The sequence below is a fragment of the Triticum dicoccoides genome, chromosome 1B (genome assembly GCF_002162155.2).
Source record: "Triticum dicoccoides isolate Atlit2015 ecotype Zavitan chromosome 1B, WEW_v2.0, whole genome shotgun sequence".
In the NCBI taxonomy this organism is placed as follows: domain Eukaryota; kingdom Viridiplantae; phylum Streptophyta; class Magnoliopsida; order Poales; family Poaceae; genus Triticum; species Triticum dicoccoides.
The window spans coordinates 511,316,961-511,340,655 of record NC_041381.1 but is presented as its reverse complement, the minus strand read 5'-3'; the positions used below and the strand labels follow the sequence as shown (position 1 = coordinate 511,340,655).

At 45.2% G+C, this 23,695-nt stretch overlaps 1 protein-coding gene and 1 long non-coding RNA gene across 2 annotated transcripts; one reads left to right on the top strand and one right to left on the bottom strand.

Moving 5' to 3' along the window:
* Positions 1–11,479: 11,479 nt before the first annotated feature.
* LOC119345516 lies at positions 11,480–19,709 on the top strand. Its single transcript, XR_005167064.1, has 2 exons — positions 11,480–19,158; positions 19,271–19,709. It is a non-coding gene; the product is annotated as an uncharacterized LOC119345516 (long non-coding RNA).
* Positions 19,710–20,306: 597 nt separating this feature from the next.
* LOC119345505 (bZIP transcription factor 12-like) lies at positions 20,307–23,360 on the bottom strand. Its single transcript, XM_037615556.1, has 4 exons — positions 22,544–23,360; positions 22,358–22,429; positions 21,558–21,587; positions 20,307–20,718 (listed from the first exon to the last, which is right to left on the bottom strand). Exons 1-4 carry the CDS (start codon positions 23,117–23,119, stop codon positions 20,638–20,640), a joined length of 759 nt encoding a protein of 252 aa, XP_037471453.1. The 5' UTR covers positions 23,120–23,360; the 3' UTR covers positions 20,307–20,637.
* Between the last annotated feature and the right edge of the window lie 335 nt (positions 23,361–23,695).

Sequence of the window (23,695 nt, the reverse complement as noted above, 5' to 3'; positions counted from 1 at the left end):
GCCTTTTTCATTTGTAGATGTCTGTACTCAGACATGTTAAGCTTCCGCTTGTGCCTTGACTTGTGTGCTCTGAATGTTGGGTCATGAGACCCATGTTTGTAATATCTCGCTCCTCAGAGCCTATTGAATAAATACTTTGAGTCGTAGAGTTATGTTGTGATGCCATGTTGTATTTACACATATCGAGCATATTGTGTGTATGATTTGAAATGCTTGATATGTGTGGGATCTGACTATCTAGTTGTTTATCCTTGGTAGCCTCTCTTACTGGGAAATGTCTCCTAGTGCTTCCACTGAGCCCTGGTAGCTTGCTACTGCTCCGGAACACTTAGGCTGGCCGGCATGTGTCCTTCTTCGTTCCTGTGTCTGTCCCTTTGGGGAAATGTCACGTGGTGTCTACCGGAGTCCTGTTAGCCCGCTACAGCCCGGTTTATCGGAGTCCTGCTAGCCCAGTTTCTACAGCCCGGATTCACTCGCTGATGACCGACACGTTCGTTGATGTGTCATGTATGCCTGTCCCTGTAAGTTAGTGCCACTTTGGGTTCACGACTAGTCATGTCAGCCCGGACTCCTTGTCAGATGGATGCTAGCAACACTATCATATACGTGTGCCAAAAGGCGCAAACAGTCCCGGGCCTGGTAAGGCGACACCCATGGGAATACCGTGCGTGAGGTCGCAAAGTGATATGAGGTGTTACGTGCTAGATCGGTGTGGCATTGAGTCGGGGTCCTGACAGCTTTGGTATCAGAGCTTGACTGCCTGTAGGATTACCAAGCCAAACTGGTCGAAGTTGAGTCTAGAAATTCTTTAGTTATATAAGGGAATTGATTATGGGATGGAACATAAGGCTCTTTTTACTCCTCATACCTCATGCCCTCTGATCTGAGTCATCTTATGTTTCCTACGGGGTTAAGGAACTAGGTTTTCTCTTCTTTCTATTAGGATCACGTGTTACTAATCTGTAGACTTATAGGATTGATAAATTAAGCCTCAGTTCAGTTTCTACTACCTCTGCGTGTTCATAACTGATCTCGAAACCTTGATATTGTGCTTCTGAGTGGCTATGCCACCATCTTGTAGCATGCCTCCATTCTTTTTGAGCATTTAGAGCCGTTATGCTGTCCGAGTCATCCTAGGTTTCAAAACAATCTGATGCTCTTGCAAATCCTTTCCCTCTGGTTTTGATGTTCCTTTGGGCCAGGTTAATCACACTAATTGCTGAGTTGAGGTATTCTATTACCTCGACATATATGTTGGAGTTATTATTATGACCCTAGGTGTCTAGAGTATCATCTAGTAATCTAGCCATGTTTTGTGTTCCCAGTGTGATGATTCTGGCCATCATTCTCGAAAGCATCCCGTGATGCCATTTAGTTGGTAGGTATTCTACTCCTGGGTCTCCGAACCCGAGATTCACCCTACTTGCTTCATGTTGATAGTGTTGCTAGTCCCTCTAGGATATTAGTAACCTTTGCATTAGTCCTTGAGGTCCATGGTATTTCCTTCTTCCAAATACTATGAACCACTTATGGCAGAAGTTCTTTGAACCAAAAGATCGCAACCAGAGTGCTCTTGATGAGTTCTCCATTCTATATTGTGACTCTGCCAGATCTACCTTTCTACATGGGTTATCCGGAAGAAACCTGTTGAACTTGGTTCGACATGCTAATCCATGCATCCACAACTCAGAAATCATATGTTCTTTTGAGTTGTCCCATTTTAGTTGTCTTCTGACCCTCGTCTATTAATTGATAGTCAAGAGTATGTGTGCATTTGTTCGTCGATGCCTATTACTCTTGTGGTCTGTCAAGCCATTCTATTCCGGAATGACTAGGAGAAACAAACTCCAGTACCTCATCCATATCTAGGATTGGGTCAAAGCAATTGTACTTCGCAGATCAAAATGCTAATCCAACTTTTGTTTTGTTCTACCCTAAAGTATTACCATCTTTATATTAAGAATATCATGGGAATTGCACACCATCCTATGAACTCTTGATACAGTGATACTTCTCGCCATCATTATTCATTCTTCGGTTCCGTGTTGCCGCAACCGGAATGCCGACAAGTGAATTGTGATGTGTGAAATCAATACTCCTAGCAACTCTGTTGCTCGGTAGCTAATGGACAATAACCTCATTCTAGCATGTTGATTATTGAATCGTCACCCTAAGGTTGACTGTGCTACCTAGTCCTTATTTCCTGGTGCACTCTTCGATTGATGAGTTAGGATTTTGTCAAATCCTCGCTCATTTGATCATATCGTCTTGCCCTGAAAAGCAAGATTGTTCTCGAGCTTAGTAACATATCGGTGGTTCGTGACTTTCCAAATATCTTCTCAAAAGTATCACCAGGTTGTCACCTGACCGCTATGTTGAGCTCGTGATCAAGTTGGTTTTCGAAACCACCCTTTCTCCAAGAATCCGTGTTGGATACCCCTGAGCTAGTTGGTCAAGCTAAATAACAACTTGGAGAGTTGGAAGATAAAAGCTTGTCTAACTTAGTTTATTTCCAAAGGGATATCTTTGTGTGTGTGTGTGTGTTGAAGAAATATGATATCTTCATTGATTGATCCTCGTGGTCAATTGTTGGATCTATTATCTTACCCCAAACCTTTGACTTGAGTATGGGCTATCGTCAAATCAAATCAGAACCAACAATATTCGTAATGTTGTCTTACTCGTGGTTGTTCCCTCGAGCATACACCATTATATCTTTGAGTCTGACCAATGCTATCACCTTGTTCACATGATTGTGGAATTCCATTGTATGGAAACCTGGATGAATTGTTGTTGAGCCCATCAGCAACATTGTTATCTTCTCCATGATTTGTGCTGAACATCTAGCTAGTATTGGAAACTTTTATAAGCATTATCTTCATGAACCGCTCATGAAGCATATGTTCGGTTGTAAGAAGTGATTTCCTCTAATTCATGTGCAAATGGTGCAAGTTGCCGCCGTGGATTCGAGAAAGTCAATGTTGCTTCCTCTGGAATCATCCCAAATCGATCATACATACGTGTGAAGTACTCTGTGGTTTGGAGACTTGCAACCTTCATTCTATATGTGTCCCTAGCACACCAAGCCACTGATTGATTTGTTCAAGGAAAAGAAGTTCTTACGTGCTAATCCTTAAGGACCCAAAGGTACATGCGTAGGACTTCGCTCTCCGCAATGATGGTTCCCCACCTAAATGCGGTAGTACTTTATTGTAAGACTACTATGTGGTCATGCTTGTCTGGGACAACGTGTTCACATGTTTGTAGCAGAACCAGCTCATGTTTTGGAGCTTACTATCGTAGTTCATTTCCCGAGAATCTCGCAACGCCGTCTCGTCGATTTGTGTTGCAAGCTTTCGTTTTTCCTTCTAGACTTGATGAGTTTGGAATATTCTGACACCAACCAGATCTGAATCTCAGGTAGATATGATGGTTGGAACTTTTCCCAAGAACTATAATATTGGTCTCTCTATAACCGGTAAACTGGATGTCATGGCCAACACACCCAGCCGGAAGACCTACTATTGCAGTATCTTGATTGACGAAGTTGGTCACACCCCCATAAGGATCTCCCAGGATCTACTTCCGTAGTTATTCCTTATGGATTTTTGTGCTTCTGAAATCCGACCTTTACTTGATGGTCATGTTGATGCTTTTAAGCATTGACCGTGGTACCTAGTACATCAAGGAGAACATTAGAAGCGGAGTGCTAAATGTCTCTCGGTCGATCATCCAGATTTTGTTTCCTTGGCATTGCTAGGGTGAAATCTGAGAAAGTGTTGTCTTCCTTTCCATCTGCATCCTCCATCGTTATTCATCATGGTAGTATGTAGTTGTATTAACATTCTTTTCATAGATGTTGGTAGAACTATGATGATTATGGAATTGCTCAAGTTCTTGAGAGCACGCGCAAGCAAAATCATTCCTTGTGTTGTTTTCAACAAGGTAATCCACATCATCCATTCTAATTCGGGTATGCCATTCTACCAAACCCCTCCAAACGATCGCTTGAGAATTGCCTTAGGCTGGCATAAAGAGTTTCAATGATCTCTGAATCAAAGGTAATTCTTTTTGCCACTTAAGGGGATATTTCTACGAGTCACCTCCTCCAAAATGTCTTGTTATGGTATCATGGCAATTCAACTCCTTGCTACGTTGACAACCATTCACCACCCTCTTAGGTGTGGAATTGTTGTCTACCTAGTGAACCTTTGTCATCCGTTCCACTCCATTCCTCTAGATGTATGCTTCGTGCCTCAGCTCGAGAGATGTTGCTATGACTCACTCTGTGAGTTGATCCTAAGTTGATTGATCTTCGAGAAGATCGATTCTTCTGGAGTTGTCCCATTCCTCTCGTTGTCATGTTAGTTGGAGTTCTCAGAAGAAGACATCGAGTCAAAGATGGTGATCGAATGAACGCCCCTATGAAGTGCAACCTGGATCGTGAAGATTGTGTTAGTTTGCGTTCCCCCTTCATCTTACCCTACGCTTGAATCTCGGGACGAGATTCTTGTTTAGTGGGGGCGAGTTGTCACATCCCTAGTTCTGGTATGCACTAGACTAGCCCTTCATGTGTGCATCATGTTTAAATTTATTTAAGTTGAAATGGGGATTGCTCAAACCCTAGCACCAGATCAAATCAACTAGGTTCAAATAAAAATATTCTCAATGAACCCAAAATGCTCTTCAGAAAAGTTCATTATTTTTGGATTGGTCTAGAACCTCTCCCAAAAATGGTGCACATTTTTCTAGGCCATTCTGGATTTTTGAATTAAATCATATGGTATTTGCATTTGGGCATTTAATTGCTAAATAATATTTTAAATGCTCAAATAATCACAAACTGAAATGTTTGCTGTTGGAAATATTCCAAACAGTGACATTGAGCAGTTTCATGATTTTTGGAAATGCCCTGGCATTTTTATTTAAGACAAACACAATTACAGAAAATAGAAAATGAAAATAAAAGAGAGAGAGAGAGAGAGAGAGAGAGAGACAGAGAGAGTTAGTAACTGGGCCACTTACCTGGGAGCCCAGCTGTTCTGGCCCAGCAGGCCGGCCAAGCTGACTGGCCAGCACCAGTCATCCCCTTCCTCGCGCCAGGAGGACAGGGGCACGCGCCCGGCGCGCGCGGCCACACGCCCCGGCCACCTCCTGCTTCTGCTGACGCACTGGACCGGCTAAAGCCGCCACGCACCCTCCTGGCCCTCTCCTTCTCTTCCTCGTGTTGATCCCCTCCTCTGCTACCTCCCTCTCGCCCTGCACCTCGTGGCCGAGCGCTGCCGTCGCCGCTGTTCGCCGTTGCCGCGCCCACCGCCACGGCCTCGCCCCTCCGTTGTGCCCAAGAGATCCGCGCCGTCGTCCTCGTCTTCTCCATCAAGCCGCGCGTCTCCGGACGCCCTGTGGAGCCGCCATCGCCGTCGTCTTCAACCTCCCAACGCCGGAGATCTCCATCGCCGCCCCGCTTGCTCCGGCCTCTCCTCGAGCCCACTGACCAACCCTGCGGAATCGCTGTGAGCCCCTGTCCCGAACCCCTCTTCTACCCCTCGCGTTTGCATGCTCTAGCCCCATTCCCCGCCGTGGTCGAGGCTCGCCGCCGCCGCACCTCTTCGCTGTCGTCGTTCTGCTTAGCGCCATCACGTCCGAGCTCATAGACGAGCTCCAGGTGGACCGAGGAGGCCGTAGCACACCACCTCCGGCCACCCAGTGCCTCACAGCCCCGCGCCGCTCAAGGCCGCACTCCGGCCACTGCCACAAGCTCGCTTCCAGCGAGCTCAAGCCTCCCCGCGCCCTCCCGTGGCCTCCTCTGGATGCGCCCGACCGTGGGCTACGCCCCGGTTCCCTTCCCCGCCGCTTCCGTGGTCTTTTGGTGCGTCTCCGCCGTGCCCAGTGGCCACCAGCGGTAAATCGCCGGCGTGGCCGGTCATTAGGGCCTAACGACCCCGCTAACCCACGCCTAGGGCCACTGACAGGTGGGCCCTACCGTTTAATTAACCCGGCTAACAATTTAATTAGGTTAATTAAACTCTGTTAAATCACTGTGCAGCTGACATGTGGGTCCCGAACGTCAGGTTTGACCCTAGTCAACCTTGGTTGACCTGCTGACGTCATAGCGCGGTCATGCTGACGCAGTATAGGTTTCCTGGAATTTAAAATAAATCAGAAAATGATTTATTATTCTAGAAAATATCCAAAACTTCTAAAAATCGTATAAATTCAACCATAACTTTAAATGAAATAATTTATATATGAAAAATGATCAGAAAAATCCAATCTATCCATCTATACCATTTTCATGCATGATAGAACAACTTATGACTACTGTTTAGGACAATTCAATTAAATGGCATCTAGATAACCACTTGTGGAGCTTGAATTTGAATCTTGGATTCAAACCAACTTCATTTAATCTGGTTTTAGTTGCATTAGCACAAACCACAGCATATTGCCATGTCACATTCATGCATCATATTGTTGCATTGCATTGATTGTGTTCTCCCTTGTTTGCTGGTGTTTGTCCCCTCTCGATAGACATGGTTCCGATGATGAGTTCGATGACACCGATGAAGAACTATACTATCTTCAGAAGTGCCAGGCAAGCAAAACCCCCTTGTTCATTCCGATACAATCCCACTCTCTCGCTCCTGCTCTCTTTTACTGCATTAGGACAACAACGATTCAACTGTTACATGCTGCGGTAGTTGAACCCCTTTCCTCTACATGACCTGTCATTGCCACAGTAAATAGATGAAACCCACTATCATGAGTAGGAGTTGTTTGAGCCCTGATGTGCCTACTCATTCATGCTTGATTGTCATGCCTGCTATTGCTTAGAGTTGACTCAAGTCTGATTCATCGGGGATGAATTGGAGGTGTGTGAACATGTCCTACTGTGTGTGAGCTAAGTGTGTGAACACGATTTGGTAAAGGTAGCGGTGAGAGGCCATGTAGGAGTACATGGTGGGTTGTCTTATTGAAGCCGTCCTCCGGAACTGAGTTCTGTGTTTGTGATCCATGAACAGCTACTACCACGCATTGGAATGCTTAAGTGCCCCTCTCGACTTATTAATCGACTCGATCTCTGTCCAGGAGTTGCAACTAGTTTCTGGTGTTTGTAGGTAGTGTTAGTAGTCTACCAAGTGGCACCCGGTACAGGTGGGCTTGGGACAGAATAGGCACCGTGGCACGGTGTACCAAGTGGCACTCTGATGGTGGGCTTGGGAACCCTGCTCACATTGTTTGGGGCCGTGAGCGATACCCCGGCCGGATCTCCTTGCGGATGGAACCCGAATAGGCGATAAACCTGGACGAGAGACTTGTGTGATTAGTCAAGTCGTGGCCGACACCCTCGCTGGGCTTCCGCTTGAAGGTTGCCGAGTACATGTCATGTAAACGGCGGTAAGTGGTGAGAGCGCGTGTGAAGAAGTACACCCCTGCAGGGTTAATATGATCTATTCGAATAGCCGTGTCCGCGGTAAAGGACTTCTGGGTTGCCTGTACAGTTCATAGATAACTTGAAGTGGATACTCTAAAATACGCAAGATAAGCGTGAGTGCTATGGATGGCGTTCTTGTAGGGAGACGGGAGCGGATCCATAGTGGTGTATTGATATGGTGAATATGTGGACTCGTGTGCGCCACCTCAAAAGAGTTACTTGCAGTCGTAGTTCAGGATAGCCACCGAGTCAAAGCTGGCTTGCTGCAGTTAAACCCCACCACCCACTTTGTTGATACTGATGCATATGTAGTTAGTTCTAATGTAAGTCTTGCTGGGTACATTTGTACTCACGTTGCTTAATTTATGTTTTTGCAGAGAGACTTCAGTCTCGCTAGTAGTTCCACGTGGACTTCGACGTTTAGCTTGTTACCTCAGCTACGATCTTGTGTCCTCGGCAGGATCTGGTAGATAGTCAGACTTCTCAGCCTTTTTCATTTGTAGATGTTTGTACTCAGACATGTTAAGCTTCCGCTTGTGCCTTGACTTGTGTGCTCTGAATATTGGGTCATGAGACCCATGTTTGTAATATCTCGCTCCTCGGAGCCTATTGAATAAATAGTTTGATTCGTAGAGTTATGTTGTGATGCCATGTTGTATTTGCACATATCGAGCATATTGTGTGTATGATTTGAAATGCTTGATATGTGTGGGATCTGACTATCTAGTTATTTATCCTTGGTAGCCTCTCTTACCAGGAAATGTCTCCTAGTGCTTCCACTGAGCCGTGGTAGCTTGCTACTGCTCCGGAACACTTAGGCTGGCCGGCATGTGTCCTTCGTTTCTGTGTCTGTTCCTTTAGGGAAATGTCACGCGGTGTCTACCGGAGTCCTGTTAGCCCGCTATAGCCCGGTTTACCGGAGTCCTGCTAGCCCAGTTGCTACAGCCCGGATTCACTCGCTGATGACCGACACGTTCGTTGCTGGGTCATGTATGTCTGTCCCTATAAGTTAGTGCCACTTCGGGTTCACGACTAGTCATGTCAGCCCGGACTCCTTGTCATATGGATGCTAGCAACACTAACATATACGTGTGCCAAAAGGCGAAACGGTCCCGGGCCTGGTAAGGCGACACCCATGGGAATACCGTGCGTGAGGCCGCAAAGTGATATGAGGTGTTACGTACTAGATCGGTGTGGCATTGAGTCGGGGTCCTGACACCATAATGCAATAAATATTGATATAAAAGCATGATGCAAAATGGACGTATCATAAGCAATCCCACTCAAAACTGGATCGTAGGCTTTTACCTTCACCGTAAGGGGCCGAACCAGTATAAACCCCGTGTCCTTTGTCCCGATTAACCCCTTTAAGCTTCCTAGTTGTGATGTCTCCACGACTAAGTCCTTTCACTAGGACATCTGGCGTGACAATTCCACGATAGTGAGGTTCCCCAGTATGGCGTCGGAGAGCGCGCTGCCGACGAGATTGAGGGTGCAGAGGTTGCGCAGCAGGCCGACGTGCTCCGACAACGCCCCCGTGATGCCGTTGCTGGCGAGCGAGAGGATGTGGAACTCCAGCACGCGGAATAGGTCGACGGGGAGGGTGCCATTGAGCGCGTTGCCAGAGAGATCGAGGTGACGGAGGTGCTCGATCCGGCCCAGCTCCGGCGAGATGGGGCCGACGAGCTGCTCGTTGGGCAGGACGACGCTGACGACCCTCATCTGGTCCGACGATGATGTGGCGGGGAAGTCCATGCAGACGATGCCGTTCCAGGCGCAGGGCGTGGCGTCGGCGTAGCCCCAGCCGGAGATGGAGCCGAGGTGGTCGGCAAGGAGGGAGGACTTGAAGGAGAGGAGCAACACGCCGTCCTGGTTAAGCACCACGGCGAGCTGCGTCGCGTGGCCGCGCGACGCCCAGCAGCAGGACTAGCGGCAACGGCGAGTTGTGTAGGTCATTTTTGCAAAAACACCCCCGGATCCCCCCTCCCCTGAATTGCTGAGTATTCTTTCTCCACAAAATCGTATATATGAACTGAAGTGAACCTCTAGAGTAAGTATATGGATGGTATTTAGGGTATTTTGAAGTACAGTGACTAAAGTGTCAGCCCGCTCAAGTTTTGGGACCTATAGTGAATTTTTCACAAGCTGATACACGCCGCCTGGCTTCGGCCCCATCAAAAAAAAGCAGGACGGGGTAAATGGCGCAGCTCACACAGAGAGGAGAGAGCACGGGTGGAGACCGGAGCGGCGAGGGTTTTGGTGCCAGCGTCGCTGGGCGGAGAAACCCATCCCTCGCGCCCTCCGCCCGCGACCGGGAGCCCGGCAGGGCTCCGGATCTGCGCGGCCGCCGCCGGCATCGGCCCCTTCGCTTCGGTGGGAAGTTCTCCGCCGCATTGCCCCGTCTCCTACGTCCATTCCCCCTTTCGATTCCGTCGGCTCTCCGCTGGTTTGATGCTTTGTTCCGGTCGATCTCGGTGTAGATTTCCATTCCTAGCTTGTTTGGTGATGTGTAGTGTAGTATGCTTCTTGCTTGCTGCATGAATTTTTCCGTGGCTTGGCCCGATGATGATTAGGTTGAAATCCCCAATGCGGGGATGTGGATGGATGGATGGATGGATAGATAGATAGATAGATGGGCTCAGATCTGAGCTCGAAAAGGGACCGGCCGTTGCGTTGCAAGGTTGAAGCCGCTGAAATGGCTAATGCGGCGCTGGCTTCTCTGTTCTGGGCGCCGAGGCATGTGTCCGGGTCAGCCGTTGCTTCCGCTGAAGCTCTGCCACTGACCTATGGGCCGGCCCTTGTTGAGGTCTACCTCTGCTTCCTGCTCCTCCTCTTCCTCGTCGTCGCACCTTTGCCATGGCCTCGCCTCCTCTTTCGGTTTGCCCAGACACGCCCCAGTGCCGGCTTTGGAGCCCGCTGCATTAGCCTATGACGATGAACCTGAAATCTGAGGGCCATGTTGTGATAAAGAATTCTTGGTATTTTCATCTGAACCGAACTCTTTTGCATGGTCACACTGTAAAAGAGACGGCTTCTGCACATTGTGTTATACTGCCGGGTAGTGTGAAATGGTGGAATGGGATGCCATGTCACAATGTGTGGAACACTCCTTACGGCCATGCATGCGCTGCCTGCCTGTCTTCACCAAGATCTAGGCTACATGTTGTGATACAGAATTCTTGGTATTTTCATCTGAACCGAACTCTTTTGCATGGTCACACTGTAAAAGAGATGGCTTCTGCACATTGTGTTATACTGCCGGGTAGTGTGAAATGGTGGAATGGGATGCCATGTCACAATGTGTGGAACACTCCTTACGGCCATGCATGCGCTGCCTGCCTGTCTTCGCCAAGATCTAGGCTAATCTTTTGGTTAGATAATTAATTGATGGCACTGAATCACCAACTCATCCCTCACATGTTAGATATGAATTATGATGCATAGGACCATGCTCTGACAGATGTTACTAGTCTATCTGAGGATCATTTTCGTACATTTTTTTTTATTTCGTTTCTTTTACTATAGTTTGTGTCACGTGTCATCATTTGCCATTCTTGAATGCAGGTTGGCTCCTTTGTAGCAAATATGACATGCTTTGCTACAGATTTAGTGACCAAACATCTTTTATATGTTTGCTGCTTTTCTTTCTGTTTTCTTACCAGTTTAACCTCATGTTACATCTTACGCCATTGCTGGTCCTAATTGTGAACTGGTGGCTTTGTGCTAAATTTTTTATTTTGACTATTTCGTGATGGTTTTGTTTTGGTATTTTGGATGGTGGTACTCTCTCCGAGCACGCACGCATGTGTGTGTGCGTGTGCTGACAGCAGATCTAACATTGCGGATGAATTTAAGATCATTCCTTGTGCTATCAGTGAATGCTACATACTCCCTCCATTCCTAAATATAGGCCCTTTTAGAGATTCCAATATGGACTACATACGGAGCAAAATGAGTGAATCTACACTCTAAAGTATGTAGTTCGCATTGAAATCTCAAAAGGGCTTATATTTAGAAACGGAGGGAGTATATGAACAACTGAAGGCACAGGCTTCATTTTTGCCATTTTACACAAATTACCGGTAAACTTGTGTTTGTTATATTTATTTTCAGTTTCATCTTCCAGATCTGTATATACTGGCTTGATGGAAATCCTTCTTTTGCATTCCTGTCTTTTATGCATAAATTTTGCATTATTGCCATTTGGCTTCTTCAGCTTTATGAATTTGCTTGTTTCGTCTTGTCAAGATCAGGTTTGTTCTGTTACTTTGTTTATTGTGTTTGTAGTATCTTTTTTCTGTTGCTTGCCTTTGCTTTGGCTATTTGATCTGATAGATCTTGATATAGTTTTGTTTTCTTGGTTTATTTGGTGGTACATTTTTACTGCTATGTATTTTTCGTGTTACTTGGATTTGCCTTGGCCCTACGATGATTACGATGGAGCCCTCATCCATGCATGTATGGATCGTCTTAGATTTGAGCTCCAAACAGGGCCAGCTGTTGCATTCGCAATGTTGAACCCACTGAAAATGGCTAATGCAGCACTGTCTTCTCTGTTTTGGGCGCTGAGGCATGTGTCTTGGGTCAACCGTTGCTTCTGCTGACTTCAACCATTGCTTCTGCTGAAGCTTTGGTACTGACTCTGGGCCATGGCAAAAGGTCTTCTTCTTCTTTTTCTTCTTACTGGTGAACCAAGGCATGCCCCAGTGCCAGCTTTGAAGCCGGCTGCATTAGCCTGTGATGAAACTGAAATCTGAGGGTCATATTGTAAGACAACCTTGTTGGTATTTTCAATGGAATCGAACTCTTTTGCATGTGCTCACTGCTCACTGCCAAACTTTCCATTTGTCATTCTCAGATGCAGGTTGGTTCTTCTGCAGTAAACGCGCCTTCGGCATTTAATGACCAAATGTCTTGTCTATGTTTCTTGATTTTCTTTTTGCTTTCTTATCTGTTTGTGTTTTTACTATGTCTCTTTGTGAAACCTCATTTACACCTTGACACAATTAATATCCCGATCGTGGGACGTGGCTTGCACTTAATTTTTATTTTGACAAAATCGGGAAGATTAATTTTGTTCTGGATGGTGGATTGAATAATAGAAGTGTTGGCTTCTATAATGGACATAATGTATTGCCCAATGATGAGAACAGAAAATGTAGAGATGGCACTTGGACATGATCATCCCCTCCCTGTCCTCCTCCTCTCTCTCTCTCTCTCTCTCTCTCTCTCTCTCTCTCTCTGCATGGATGCGTAATGGCACATGCAGCAGAAGCAGCAGTAGTTCATACCAGTTTAATCTTTCACCTGCCTTATGGACGTATGGGAGATCATATCTTGTGCCACCAATGAATGCTACATCTATGGCACCTGAGGGCATGATGTTTCTTTTTCATACCTTACTAATTACCGGAAAATTTTGCATGGATATATTTATTTTCAGTTTCATCTTTCCAGATCCGTCTGTGTTGGGTTGATGGGGACCCTTCACTAGTATTGCTGTCTTATGTTCAGTTTTTGCATCATTTTTGCTTTGTTTCATCATTTTTGTGCATTTGCTGTGGTTTCATCTGATTATGATTATGTTTTCTCTGTTGATTTTTCATTACTTTGTAGTACCTTCTTAGCTTGTTTTGCTTTTCACCTCAGCGGAGGAAAATCTTTGGTGTTTCATGATTTATCATGAGTGATCACTGTTGTAAATCAGCTTGCATTTGAGTTCCAATCTTGAAGTGGTAGCCCTTTACCAGGGTGAAGGTTTTGAAATGGTCAAAGCATTGTTGGTTTCTGTCTAATCTCTAATGTTTATTAGTGGTTTTAAGTTAGTATTTTGGTTATGATTTGTGCTTCAAAATTGTCCATGAAGTCTGATACTGGTTGTATACACCAATTAGTAATGCCTTCTATAGAGATGGCACATTACATGGTCCCTCCTTCCCCCCGTCTCTCTCTGAGTGTGTGTGTGTGTGTGTGTGTGTGTGTGTGTGTGTGTGCACGTGCCCATGCGTGCACTGACAGCAATTATACATGTGTTCATGCCCTTATTGTGTTTGCTTGCCTTCGCTTTGGCTATTTGATTATCGATCTTGATATAGTTTTGTTTTCTTGGTTTATTTGGTGGTACATTTTTACTGCTGTATATTTTGCGTGTTACTTGGATTTGCCCTTGGCCCAATGAGGATTACGATGGTCCTCATGCATGCATGGCGGATCGGCTTAGATTTTAGCTCCAAACAGGGCCAGCTGTTGCATTCGCAAAGTTGAAGCCCCAGAAAATGGCTAATGCAGCGCTGTCTTCTCTGTTCTGGGCGCTGAGGCATGTGTCTTGGGTCAACCGTTGCTTCTGCTGGCATCAACCGTTGCTTCTGCTGAAGCTTTGGCACTGACTCTGCGCCATGGCAAAATGTCTTCTTCTTCTTCTTCTTCTCCTTCTTCTTACCGGTGAACCAAGGCATGCCCCAGTGCCAGCTTTGAAGCCGGCTGCATTAACCTGTGATGAAACTGAAATCTGAGGGTCATATTGTAATACAACCTTGTTGGTATTTTCAATGGAATCAAACTCTTTTGCATGTGCTCACTGCCAAACATTCCATTTGGCATTCTCAGATGCAGGTTGGTTCTTCTGTAGTAAACGCGACATCTGCATTTAATGACCTAATGTCTTGTCTATGTTTCCTGATTTTCTTTCTGCTTTCTTATCGGTTTGTGTTTTTTACTATTTCTCTTTGCGGAACTTCATTTACACCTTGACCCAATTAATATCCCGATTGTGGGCCCGTGGCTTTCACTTAATTTCTATTTTGACAGAATCGTGATGATTAATTTTGTTCTGGATGTTGGATTGAATAATAGAAGTGTTGGCTTCTATAATGGATTGCCCAATGGTGAAAACAGAAAATGTAGAGATGGCACTTGGACATGATCCTCTCCTCCCTGTCCTCCTCTTCCTCTCTCTTTCTGTCTCTCTCTGTCTCTCTCTCTGTGCATGGATGCGTAATGACGCATGCAGCAGCAGCAGCAGTTCATACCAGTTTAATCTTTCACATGCCTTATGGAGATCATATTTTGTGCCATCAATGAATGCTACATCTATGGCACCTGAGGGCATGATGTTTCTTTTTCATACCGTACTAATTACCGGAAATTTTTGCATGGATATATTTATTTTCAGTTTCATCTTTCCAGATCCATCTGTGTTGGCTTGATGGGGACCCTTCACTAGTATCGCTGTCTCTTATGTTCATATTTTGCATTCGCTTTGCTTCATCAATTTTGTGCATTTGCTGGTTTCATCTGATTCTGATTCTGATTATGATCAAGTTTGCTCTTTTATTTTTCATTACTTTTGTAGTACCTTCTTAGCTTGTTTTGCTTTTCACCTCAGCAGAGGAAAATCTTTGGTGTTTCATGATTTATCATGAGGGATTACTGTTGTAAATCAGCTTGCATTTGAGTTCCAATCTTGAAGTTGTAGCCCTTTACCAGGGTGAAGGTTTTGAAGTGGCCAAAACATTGTTGGTTTCATTCTGTAATGTTTATTAGTGGTTTTAAATTAGTATTTTGGTTATGATTTGTGTTTTAAAATTCTCCATGAAGTCCTGATGCCGGTTCTATACACCAAGTTTGGTCTTTTAGATGGTGGTTAGAAGTATTGCCCAATGATGAAAACTAATATGAAGAGACATGGCTCTCCCCGAGTGCCCGCGTGCGTGTGTTGACAGCAGATCTACCCTTGTGCCATCAGTGATTGCTACATATATGAACAACTCAATTCACAGGCTTTATTTTTGCCATCTTACACAAATTACCAGTAAACCTTGGTTTGATAAATTTATTTTTGGTTTCATCTTCCAGATTTGTATATATTGCTTGATGGAAACCCTTCATTTGCATTCCTGTCTCTTATGTTCAGATTTTGCACTATTGCCATTTGACTTCTTCAGTTTTGTGAATTTGCTCGTTTCATCTGGTCATTGTCAGGTTTGTTCTGTTATTTTGTTTGTTATGTTTCTAGTATCTTTTCTGTTGTTGTTTGCCTATTTGATCTGATCGATCTTGGCATACTTTTGTTTTCTTGGTTTATTTTGTAGTACATTTTTACTGCTATATATTTTGCTTGTTACTTGGATTTGCACTTGGCCCAATGATGATTATGATGGAACCCCCATCCAAACAGGGCCAGCCTTTGCATCCTCAAAGTTGAGGCCCCTGAAATGTCTTATGCAGCACTGTCTTGTCTGTTCTAGGCGCTGAGGCATGTGTCTTGGGTCAGCTGTTGCTTCAGCTGAAGCTTTGCCACTGACTGATGGGCCGGCCCATACTGCTGGTCTATCTCTCCTTCCTTCCCTTCCTTCCGGCTAATGTGTCACTCTGGTGACACCGCCGTCCTCGTCGCCGACACCATCGTCGTCGCCATGATCGTCTTGTGTCCTCTATCTGCCCACCCAGACATGCCCCAGTGCCAGCTTTGGAGCCCGCTGCATTAGCCTATGATGAAACTGAAATCTGAGGGCCATGTTGTAATACAGAATTCTCCGTATTTTCATCTGAATTGAACTTTTTGCACAGGCTCATTGTCAAACAGCCAGCTTTCACATGTATGCGCAATGGTGGAATGCCACCTCGCAATATGTGGAGCAGTCCATCCGGGCATGTATGCGCTGTCTTCGCCAATATCTTGGCTAGTGTATGGGTAAGATAATTAATCGATATCACTGAAACACCCACACCCATACCTGATTTGTTAGATATGAAGGCATAGTATCACACTCTTGACAGATGTTACCAGTTCATCCAATGATCATTTTTGTACATTTTTATTCTTGATTTTGTTTCTTTTACGTTATTTTGTGTCACGTGTCATAAAAAACTGCTCATTTGCCATTCTCAGATGCAGATTGGCTCTTTCATAGTAAATATGGCATACTTTTGGTACAGATTTTGCGACCGAGCATATTTTATACTCCGTCCATCCATTTTTACAAGGTGTAACTCCAGTTTTCATTTTTCCATTTATACAAGGCCATTTTTCCATTGAAATATTGGCTTCTATAATGCATTGCCCAATGATGAAAACTGAAAATGTAGAGATGGCACTTACATGATCCTCTCCTCCCCCCACCCCGCACCCGTCTCTCTCTCTCTCTCGCTCTCTCTTTCTCTCTCTGGATGCGTAATCACGCATGCAGCAGCAGCAGCAGCAACAACAACAGCAGCAACAGCAGTTCACAGCAGATCAACCTTTCACATGGCCTTATGGACAAAAGGAAGATCATTTCTTGTGCCATCAGTGAACATTACATCCTACATCTATGGCACCTGAGGGCATTATGTTTCTTTCTCATACCTTATACAAATTGCCAGCTAAGTTTTGATTGTTTTATTTATTTTCAGCTTCATCTTCCAGATCCGTCTCCGTTGGCTTGATGGGGACCCGTAATTGGCATTGTTGTCTCCTATGTTTAGATTTTACATTATTTTGTGCATTTGCTGTGGTTTTGTCTGATATGATCAAGTGTGCTCTGTTGATTTCTTCATACATTTCTAGTACCTTTTCAGTTCATGGTTTTGCTTTTCGCCTCAGCGAAAGAAAATCTTCGTAGTTTGATGATTTATCAGGAGAGATCACTGTTGTAAATCAGCTTGGAATTGAGTTCCGGTCTCCAAGTGGTAGTCCCTTTACTAGGGTGAAGATTTTGAAGTGGCTTAAGTGTTGCTGGTTTCTCTCTGCAGTGTTTATTAGTGATTCAAATTGGTATGTTTATGAGTTCTGCTTCAAATTTCTCCTTCCTGTCCTACCGCCAAGCCCACACACCAATATTGGTGTTGTTGTTTCCATTTCTTTTATCTGATCTAGGTACAGATGGGCTTTGCTGGTCTGTTTGTTTTTGCACTGTATTGTCAGTATATTTACAATTGTTGCTCGGATTTACCATTGGCCCCATGATGATTAATAGAAGACTGACATGGTTGTGCTTAAATGCGGCTGCGCCTTGCTCTTGGAATGGCTAATGCAGCGTTGGCTTTTTCTGTTCTGGGCGCTGAAGCATGCTCTTGGAAAGTGGGAATCAGGTGAAAACTGAGATGGGCCTGCTGTTCATGTGGAAGGGCCATCTCTCTGCTTCCACTCTTTCTTTCTTTCTGCTTGTTGTTGCTTCTGTTGTGGTTGTCATTGCAATGGTTGTACTCCCTCCGTCCCGTAATATAAGAGCATTTTTGACACTAGTGTAGTGTCAAAAACGCTCTTTTATTACGGGACGGAGGGAGTACTATTCAGGTTTTCTGCCGATCCATTTGGGACACTCTTTTGATATCTGAGGGCGATCTTCCTGTGGGCGTGCTATCAAACCATCAGTATACGCACCTTGTCTTTATCGTGTTGTATTATCGTTTAATGCGCAATGGTGCACCGGAACCTCCCTAGGTAGAGGAGACGGTGCATGCCTGCTCTGCTTCTGTTTGCCTTGATGATTGATTGACGACACGAGGTCACTAACATCCCTTCCCCATCTCTGTTATCGCCGCCTCTGCCCTATCTGATACATCCCTTTGACTCTCTTTTGTGAGCTAGCAGATTTCTTGACAACTGTTGTTGATTTTTGATAACCGTGATGACCATCTCTTGAACCATTTTGCAAGGCCAAATGTATTACTAGATCTGAAGGCATAAGATAACTACTACCTGACAGATGCCACAACCCTTGCGCGGTTCATTTTTCGGTACATTTGTACTCTTCATTTCATTTCCTCTTTCCTCAGGCTCTACAGTATGGGATCATGATCTTTCTGTTTGCTGCTTTTGAATGAATGTTGATGTGATGGTCCTTCTGTGGCCCCTTCGTTCCTCCTGCTGCTGCTGGTGTCACAAGAAGTCTCCTACGGCTATTTTCCTTTTCAATTATTTGGTTTTCTGGTGGTTTGATTATTTGTTTTGATCAAGCCCGGTTCGGATTTAATTTCCTAGTTTCTTTGGTCCATTACTATATTTTCGCTTGCTGCATGGATTTTCCCTTGGCCCAGTGATGATTAGGTTGAAAGCCCTAGATAGATAGATTGGCTTAGGTTTGAGCTCGAAACGGGATCAGCCGTTGCATTCGCAAGGTTGAAGACCTGAAATTGTGATGCAGCGCTGGCTTCTCTGCTCTGGGCGCTGAGGCATGTGTCTGTGGATCAGCCGTTGCTTCTTTTTTTTTGAACCGGGCATAACCCCTTTCCATTACTTAACATAACGGAAATACAGCGTCCAAGTCTTATCAGCCGTTGCTTCTGCGGAAGCCCTACCACTGAGTGATGGGCCTGCTCTTGCTACAGGCGTCCCCGTCGCCGCCATCGCCTTGCCTCCTCTTCGGTTCACCCAGACATGCCCCAGTGCCAGCTTTGAAGCCCACTGCATTAGCCTATGATGAAACTGAAATCTGAGGGCCATGTTGTGATTCAGAATTCTCGGAATTTCATCTGAATCGAACTCTTTTGCATGGTCATACTCTAAAATCCTACGTGGAGGATATGCTGCATGCCTGCTCTGCTTCTCTGCTCCCTTTTGCCTTGCTCACGTGTACTGTTATCGCTGCCTCTGCCCTACCTAATACATCCCTTGGACTCTCTGTTGTGTGCTAGCAGATTTCATGACTGTTTTTTTGTGTGTTGATTTTTGATAGAGAACCCGTGATGATCATCTCTTGAACCATTTATGAAGGCCAAGAACCATTTATGAAGGCCAAAATGTATTACTCCAGATCTGAAGGCATAAGATCAATCCCTGACAGACATAACAGCCCTTGCGTGGTTCATTTTTCGACATATTTATACACTTCATTTCATTTCCTCTTTCCGCAGGTTGTACAACATATTCAGGAAATCATAATGTCTTCGGTCGCTGCTCTCGAATGGTGACGTTAGATGCTCCTTGTACGTGTACTGTAGCCCCTTCACTGCTGCTGTTGCTGCTGCTGCTGCTGCAACAAGTCTTCTACAGTACTTGCATACTTGTTGGCGCTGCCGGTGGTGGTGGGTTTGAGAGACGATGGATGTCAGATTAAAGCTTTGTGCTGTCCATGGTGCGCTATCATTTGTATCTAAGTGCGTATCGTTTCTATTCTCTTTCATGCCTGTCTAGAACCTTTGGGACAACTAGATTTTTATAACTCTATCAATATCTTTTTCTGAAATGGAATTGATGCCTTTTCTGGCAAGATGCAATATGCTGGTGGGCACATATGTGACTATTGTGTACATCTTTGATGTTTCAGTGATTGGTATGCGCCATTACAGATTTGATGGAACGTTTCTATTGTAACATCTCATTTATTTGTGAGGGAACCGACATCAACCCTTCTCACAAAGCCACCCGCGTTTTGTAACCGTTTCAAATGGAATGTATAACTGGTGCGTTTTATGTCAATATGTTTGACAAGCTCATGATCCAAACATTGTTCCCCTTTGTTTTGTGGAATATAAAGTTGCTTACAGCTTAAAGTCAGTGTCATGTCACAGAAATAATATGGCGCTTTCTGAATCACTTACATGGAATTTTGAGTATCTACGGTTTGACAATTACTCCAAACATAAGATCGTTTTTCAAACTGAAAAATGATCTTATATTATGGGACGGGGGGAGTAGATTCTATCCACATTCAATGGTCTCAAAATATGTACACTGACCATTTAGGTCATGTTTGATTTATAACCAGGCTTTCACCACACTTTCCTCACTAAGTTGGGGCATGCCATCACAAGTGCGGTGAACAAATTAATCATCACAAGCGTTGGCACGATTTGTCAGAAGTATTTCACACTTGTGGCAAAGTTTGGCATGTGTGGCTATGAACCAACACGCCAATGTGTCAAACTGAAACTGTACGAAGCTGAAAACTTAACACAAACAAACATCTCTTCAAATGTCTTTGTAACTGAGACAACTCTAGTCTACATTTTATGCAAACATTGCTTATTCTGGTTTGTACATACAATGACAGCAAAATTAAATAGCTGATCACACACCGATTCTGAATGGCATGACCTTTCCGATCACGCACAGAACCTCGTCTACTACATCTTTTCTTCTCTTTTTGAACTAGAGTCCTTCCGCCTAACAAGTCTTGCTGCTTCTACATCGCCGCCAGCAACGACGACTAGGGTAAACAGAAAGCAAAAGAAGAAACCCTGTAACTGTAAGAGAATAACAACAGAGCTTGCTGATACTTCTACCATTCCATCGAGTTGGTCCTTCTAAGATCTTGCGATGGTTTTTTCCTTACGACGACTTGGAATGCTTGTTCCTTGAGCTGCATATAAACACAAAATACTTCTAAGAAATGAAGTTGAAAAACAGCCGCCAATGCATGTTTGAATACCGGGCAACAAATAAGGGCCCTTTTTATTCGCAGGATTTCCAAAACTAGGGGTAAGGAAAATGCAAGATGAGAGTGTCATGCCATAGGAAAACACATAGGAATTCTTTCCGAGAGATTGGAGCTGATGGAAGTTTTTCTATGACATCTAGTGCGAACTAATCCTATGGTTTGCAATCTTGCGAATGAAACAACCCACACAGGAAAGATTCCTAAGGATATAATGAATCAAAGAGTACTTAAGCTTTAGCAACAAAAAGGATAGTTCTCGATAGTGGAGACATGGGAATACAATTTGACTAATTCATATACAAATCCGTTATTGCAAGGCCATGGGTGCACTGAGATATAAGAATAGAGGATGTAATGCCAATGTTGTTACTGTTATCTGCCCATAGTCATCAATTATGCAGAAAAAACATCCGTGTACCACAGATAAGGTGACAACATAGAGTACTATGATGCTTCAACTTGACTAGCTTTCCAGGGTGAAATAGTTACCAAAATTGCTGGCTGGACCATCTTTAAATAAAAAGAAAACGCTAATACATACTCCCTCCGTTTCAAAATAGATGACTCAACTTCGTACTAGTACGAAGTTGAGTCATCTATTTTGAAACGGAGGGAGTATCTATTTAGCATATGGAGGAAGAAAGATAGTGAGTAATGAAATCCACGAAAAATATACTTGACATGGTGATCCATATATATGTTAAAGCAACTTGCTAAATCTAAACATGCTTGTAAGCAATAACGTTTTGCAAAGAATATACCTCGTTAAGCCTCTTCTCGTTTTGCTCCTCCTGCAACAAGAATAATAAAATAGAGACAATTCAGCAGAAGGTCATATAACCAAAAGTTAAAGATGAAGGCACATACAGACAGCCAGGTGCATGCAAGAGGCAATTAGTCCCCAGTCTATTTTTGACAGGAAGATACTTTGGCACACTACATCGGTGGGTAATCCTGGTGATGGCAGTATGACATTGACAGGAATAAAAAGCCGAAACCATAATGAATCAACGAACAAAAGATATGGGTTGCAATAACTATTGGCACTACAAAAAAAAGGCATTACAGAAGTGCTAACCCAGCAAATGACACTACCAAGAAATACACTTCTCTGCCAAACTCAGTTCCCCGATGGAAATATGTTATCACTTAATAGTAATTCTTAATGCGACAACAAGAAAAGAATCCAGATGGTCTATGATGCAATGGTGACAAAAGACTAACCACATTTTTAAGGTATCTATCGCTTAGTAACATAACTACATAAGTATTTCCCAGAAACTCATAAAGATATAAAATAGCTTACTGTAGTTATGTGAAAGAGCTGGCACATTTGGTATGTGAGTATAAATATTAAAATATAACAACTTAGAATGATCAATTTGGCATCGCCCTAGTTGGCCTAGTTCCATAATCATAGTGTGCCCTCATGCCCAATCTAAACATATAATGGGGTCACTATCTAACTGACTGTTAAGCCATCGAACCTTGGAAAGTAAGCATGCTCAATCCGCACAATTCGTAACTTTCATTCCAAACTAAAGCAGAACCAAAAACATACCTGTTCTCTAAGCAGTTCGGCATGTTCCTCCTCAAGCTGTGTGACCTGTGCCTCCAGTTCTGCGATGTAAGCCTACATCCGAAACCAAATGAAAGCGTCAAATTCCACTCGACTGTACAGCTGGGACAAAGGTCAAACCGTGCAAAAATGCATCAAATTTGTCCCTGCTGAGACATTTCGCGTAACCTGCTTCCTCTCCCTGGACCTGGCCGCAGATTCGCGGTTCTTGATCATGCGCTTCTGCCGCTGCGTCGCGGCGCGGTCCATGGGATCCATCAGCGCCCTCTTCCTCGCCCTTCCGGCGCCGCCGGCACCGCCACCTCGTCGTCGCCCTCCGGCCACACCCGCCCCCACATCCGCCCCCACATCGGGGAACCCTACCGCCATGTTCCCCTCCACCGCCGTAACCCTACCGTCGTCCTCCCTGGCGAGGAAATCCTCCAGGGTCATCACGGCCGCGCCGCCCGCCTCGCCGCCTCCGGCGCCGGCGGGGGCGGTGGCGGGGGCGGGGGCGGAGAGGCCCCCGGTGGCCGAGATCTCCTTCCAGACCTCCTCGGCCGTCCGGCGGGCGGCGGCCTCCGGCGCGGGGGCGGGGTCCGCCGGGGCGCCGGCGCCGGACGGGGGCGCCTCGCCGTATATGTTGCGGAGGATGTCGTCCATGTTCATGGATCCGATGCCGCTGGCGCTCCGGAAGCGCGCGAGATCGGAGGAGCCGGACGGCGGCGGCTGCGACGACGCGGCCATCACCCGCGACGATGCCATGCGCTGGCGGCCCGCAGCCCGGCGAGGACCCGGCGGCCGGCGCCGGGGGGCTGTCGCAGTCTCTCTCTGTTGTTGTTGGCTCGAATTTTTTAGGCTCTCGGGGTCGAAGGGTTCGGGGGAGGTGGAAAGGGAAAGAGGAAGGGGGAAAGCTCTGGAGGCGAGGCGAGACGTGGGGAAACGATGGAAGCGGGAGGGTTGTGTGAGACTGCGACTGCCTATGGCGGAGGCGGAGGCTCAGGCCAGGCTCCGTGCTTTTTGCCAGTGTGTGTGGTGTGGTGTGCGCACCACAGGGCTGCTTTCCGCGTGAGCTCTCGATGCTGAGTCTAGCTTTTTCTTTCCTCTTTTGTCACTAACTAAACACATCCGCAATAATTGAAGCAGCCATTACACTAAATCATCGGTTTTAAGGAAAAAGGATCACATATATCCTAGTAAGAAAAATATCACATTGGCATAAGCTCTCTTTTTTTAAAAAAATAAAGATTTTATTCAATAGGAGCATTTTACAAAGAGGGGCATGAAAGGCATCAAGATTGATACAGAGAGTATGTCCTTGCTAGGACATTGCCCTGCTTC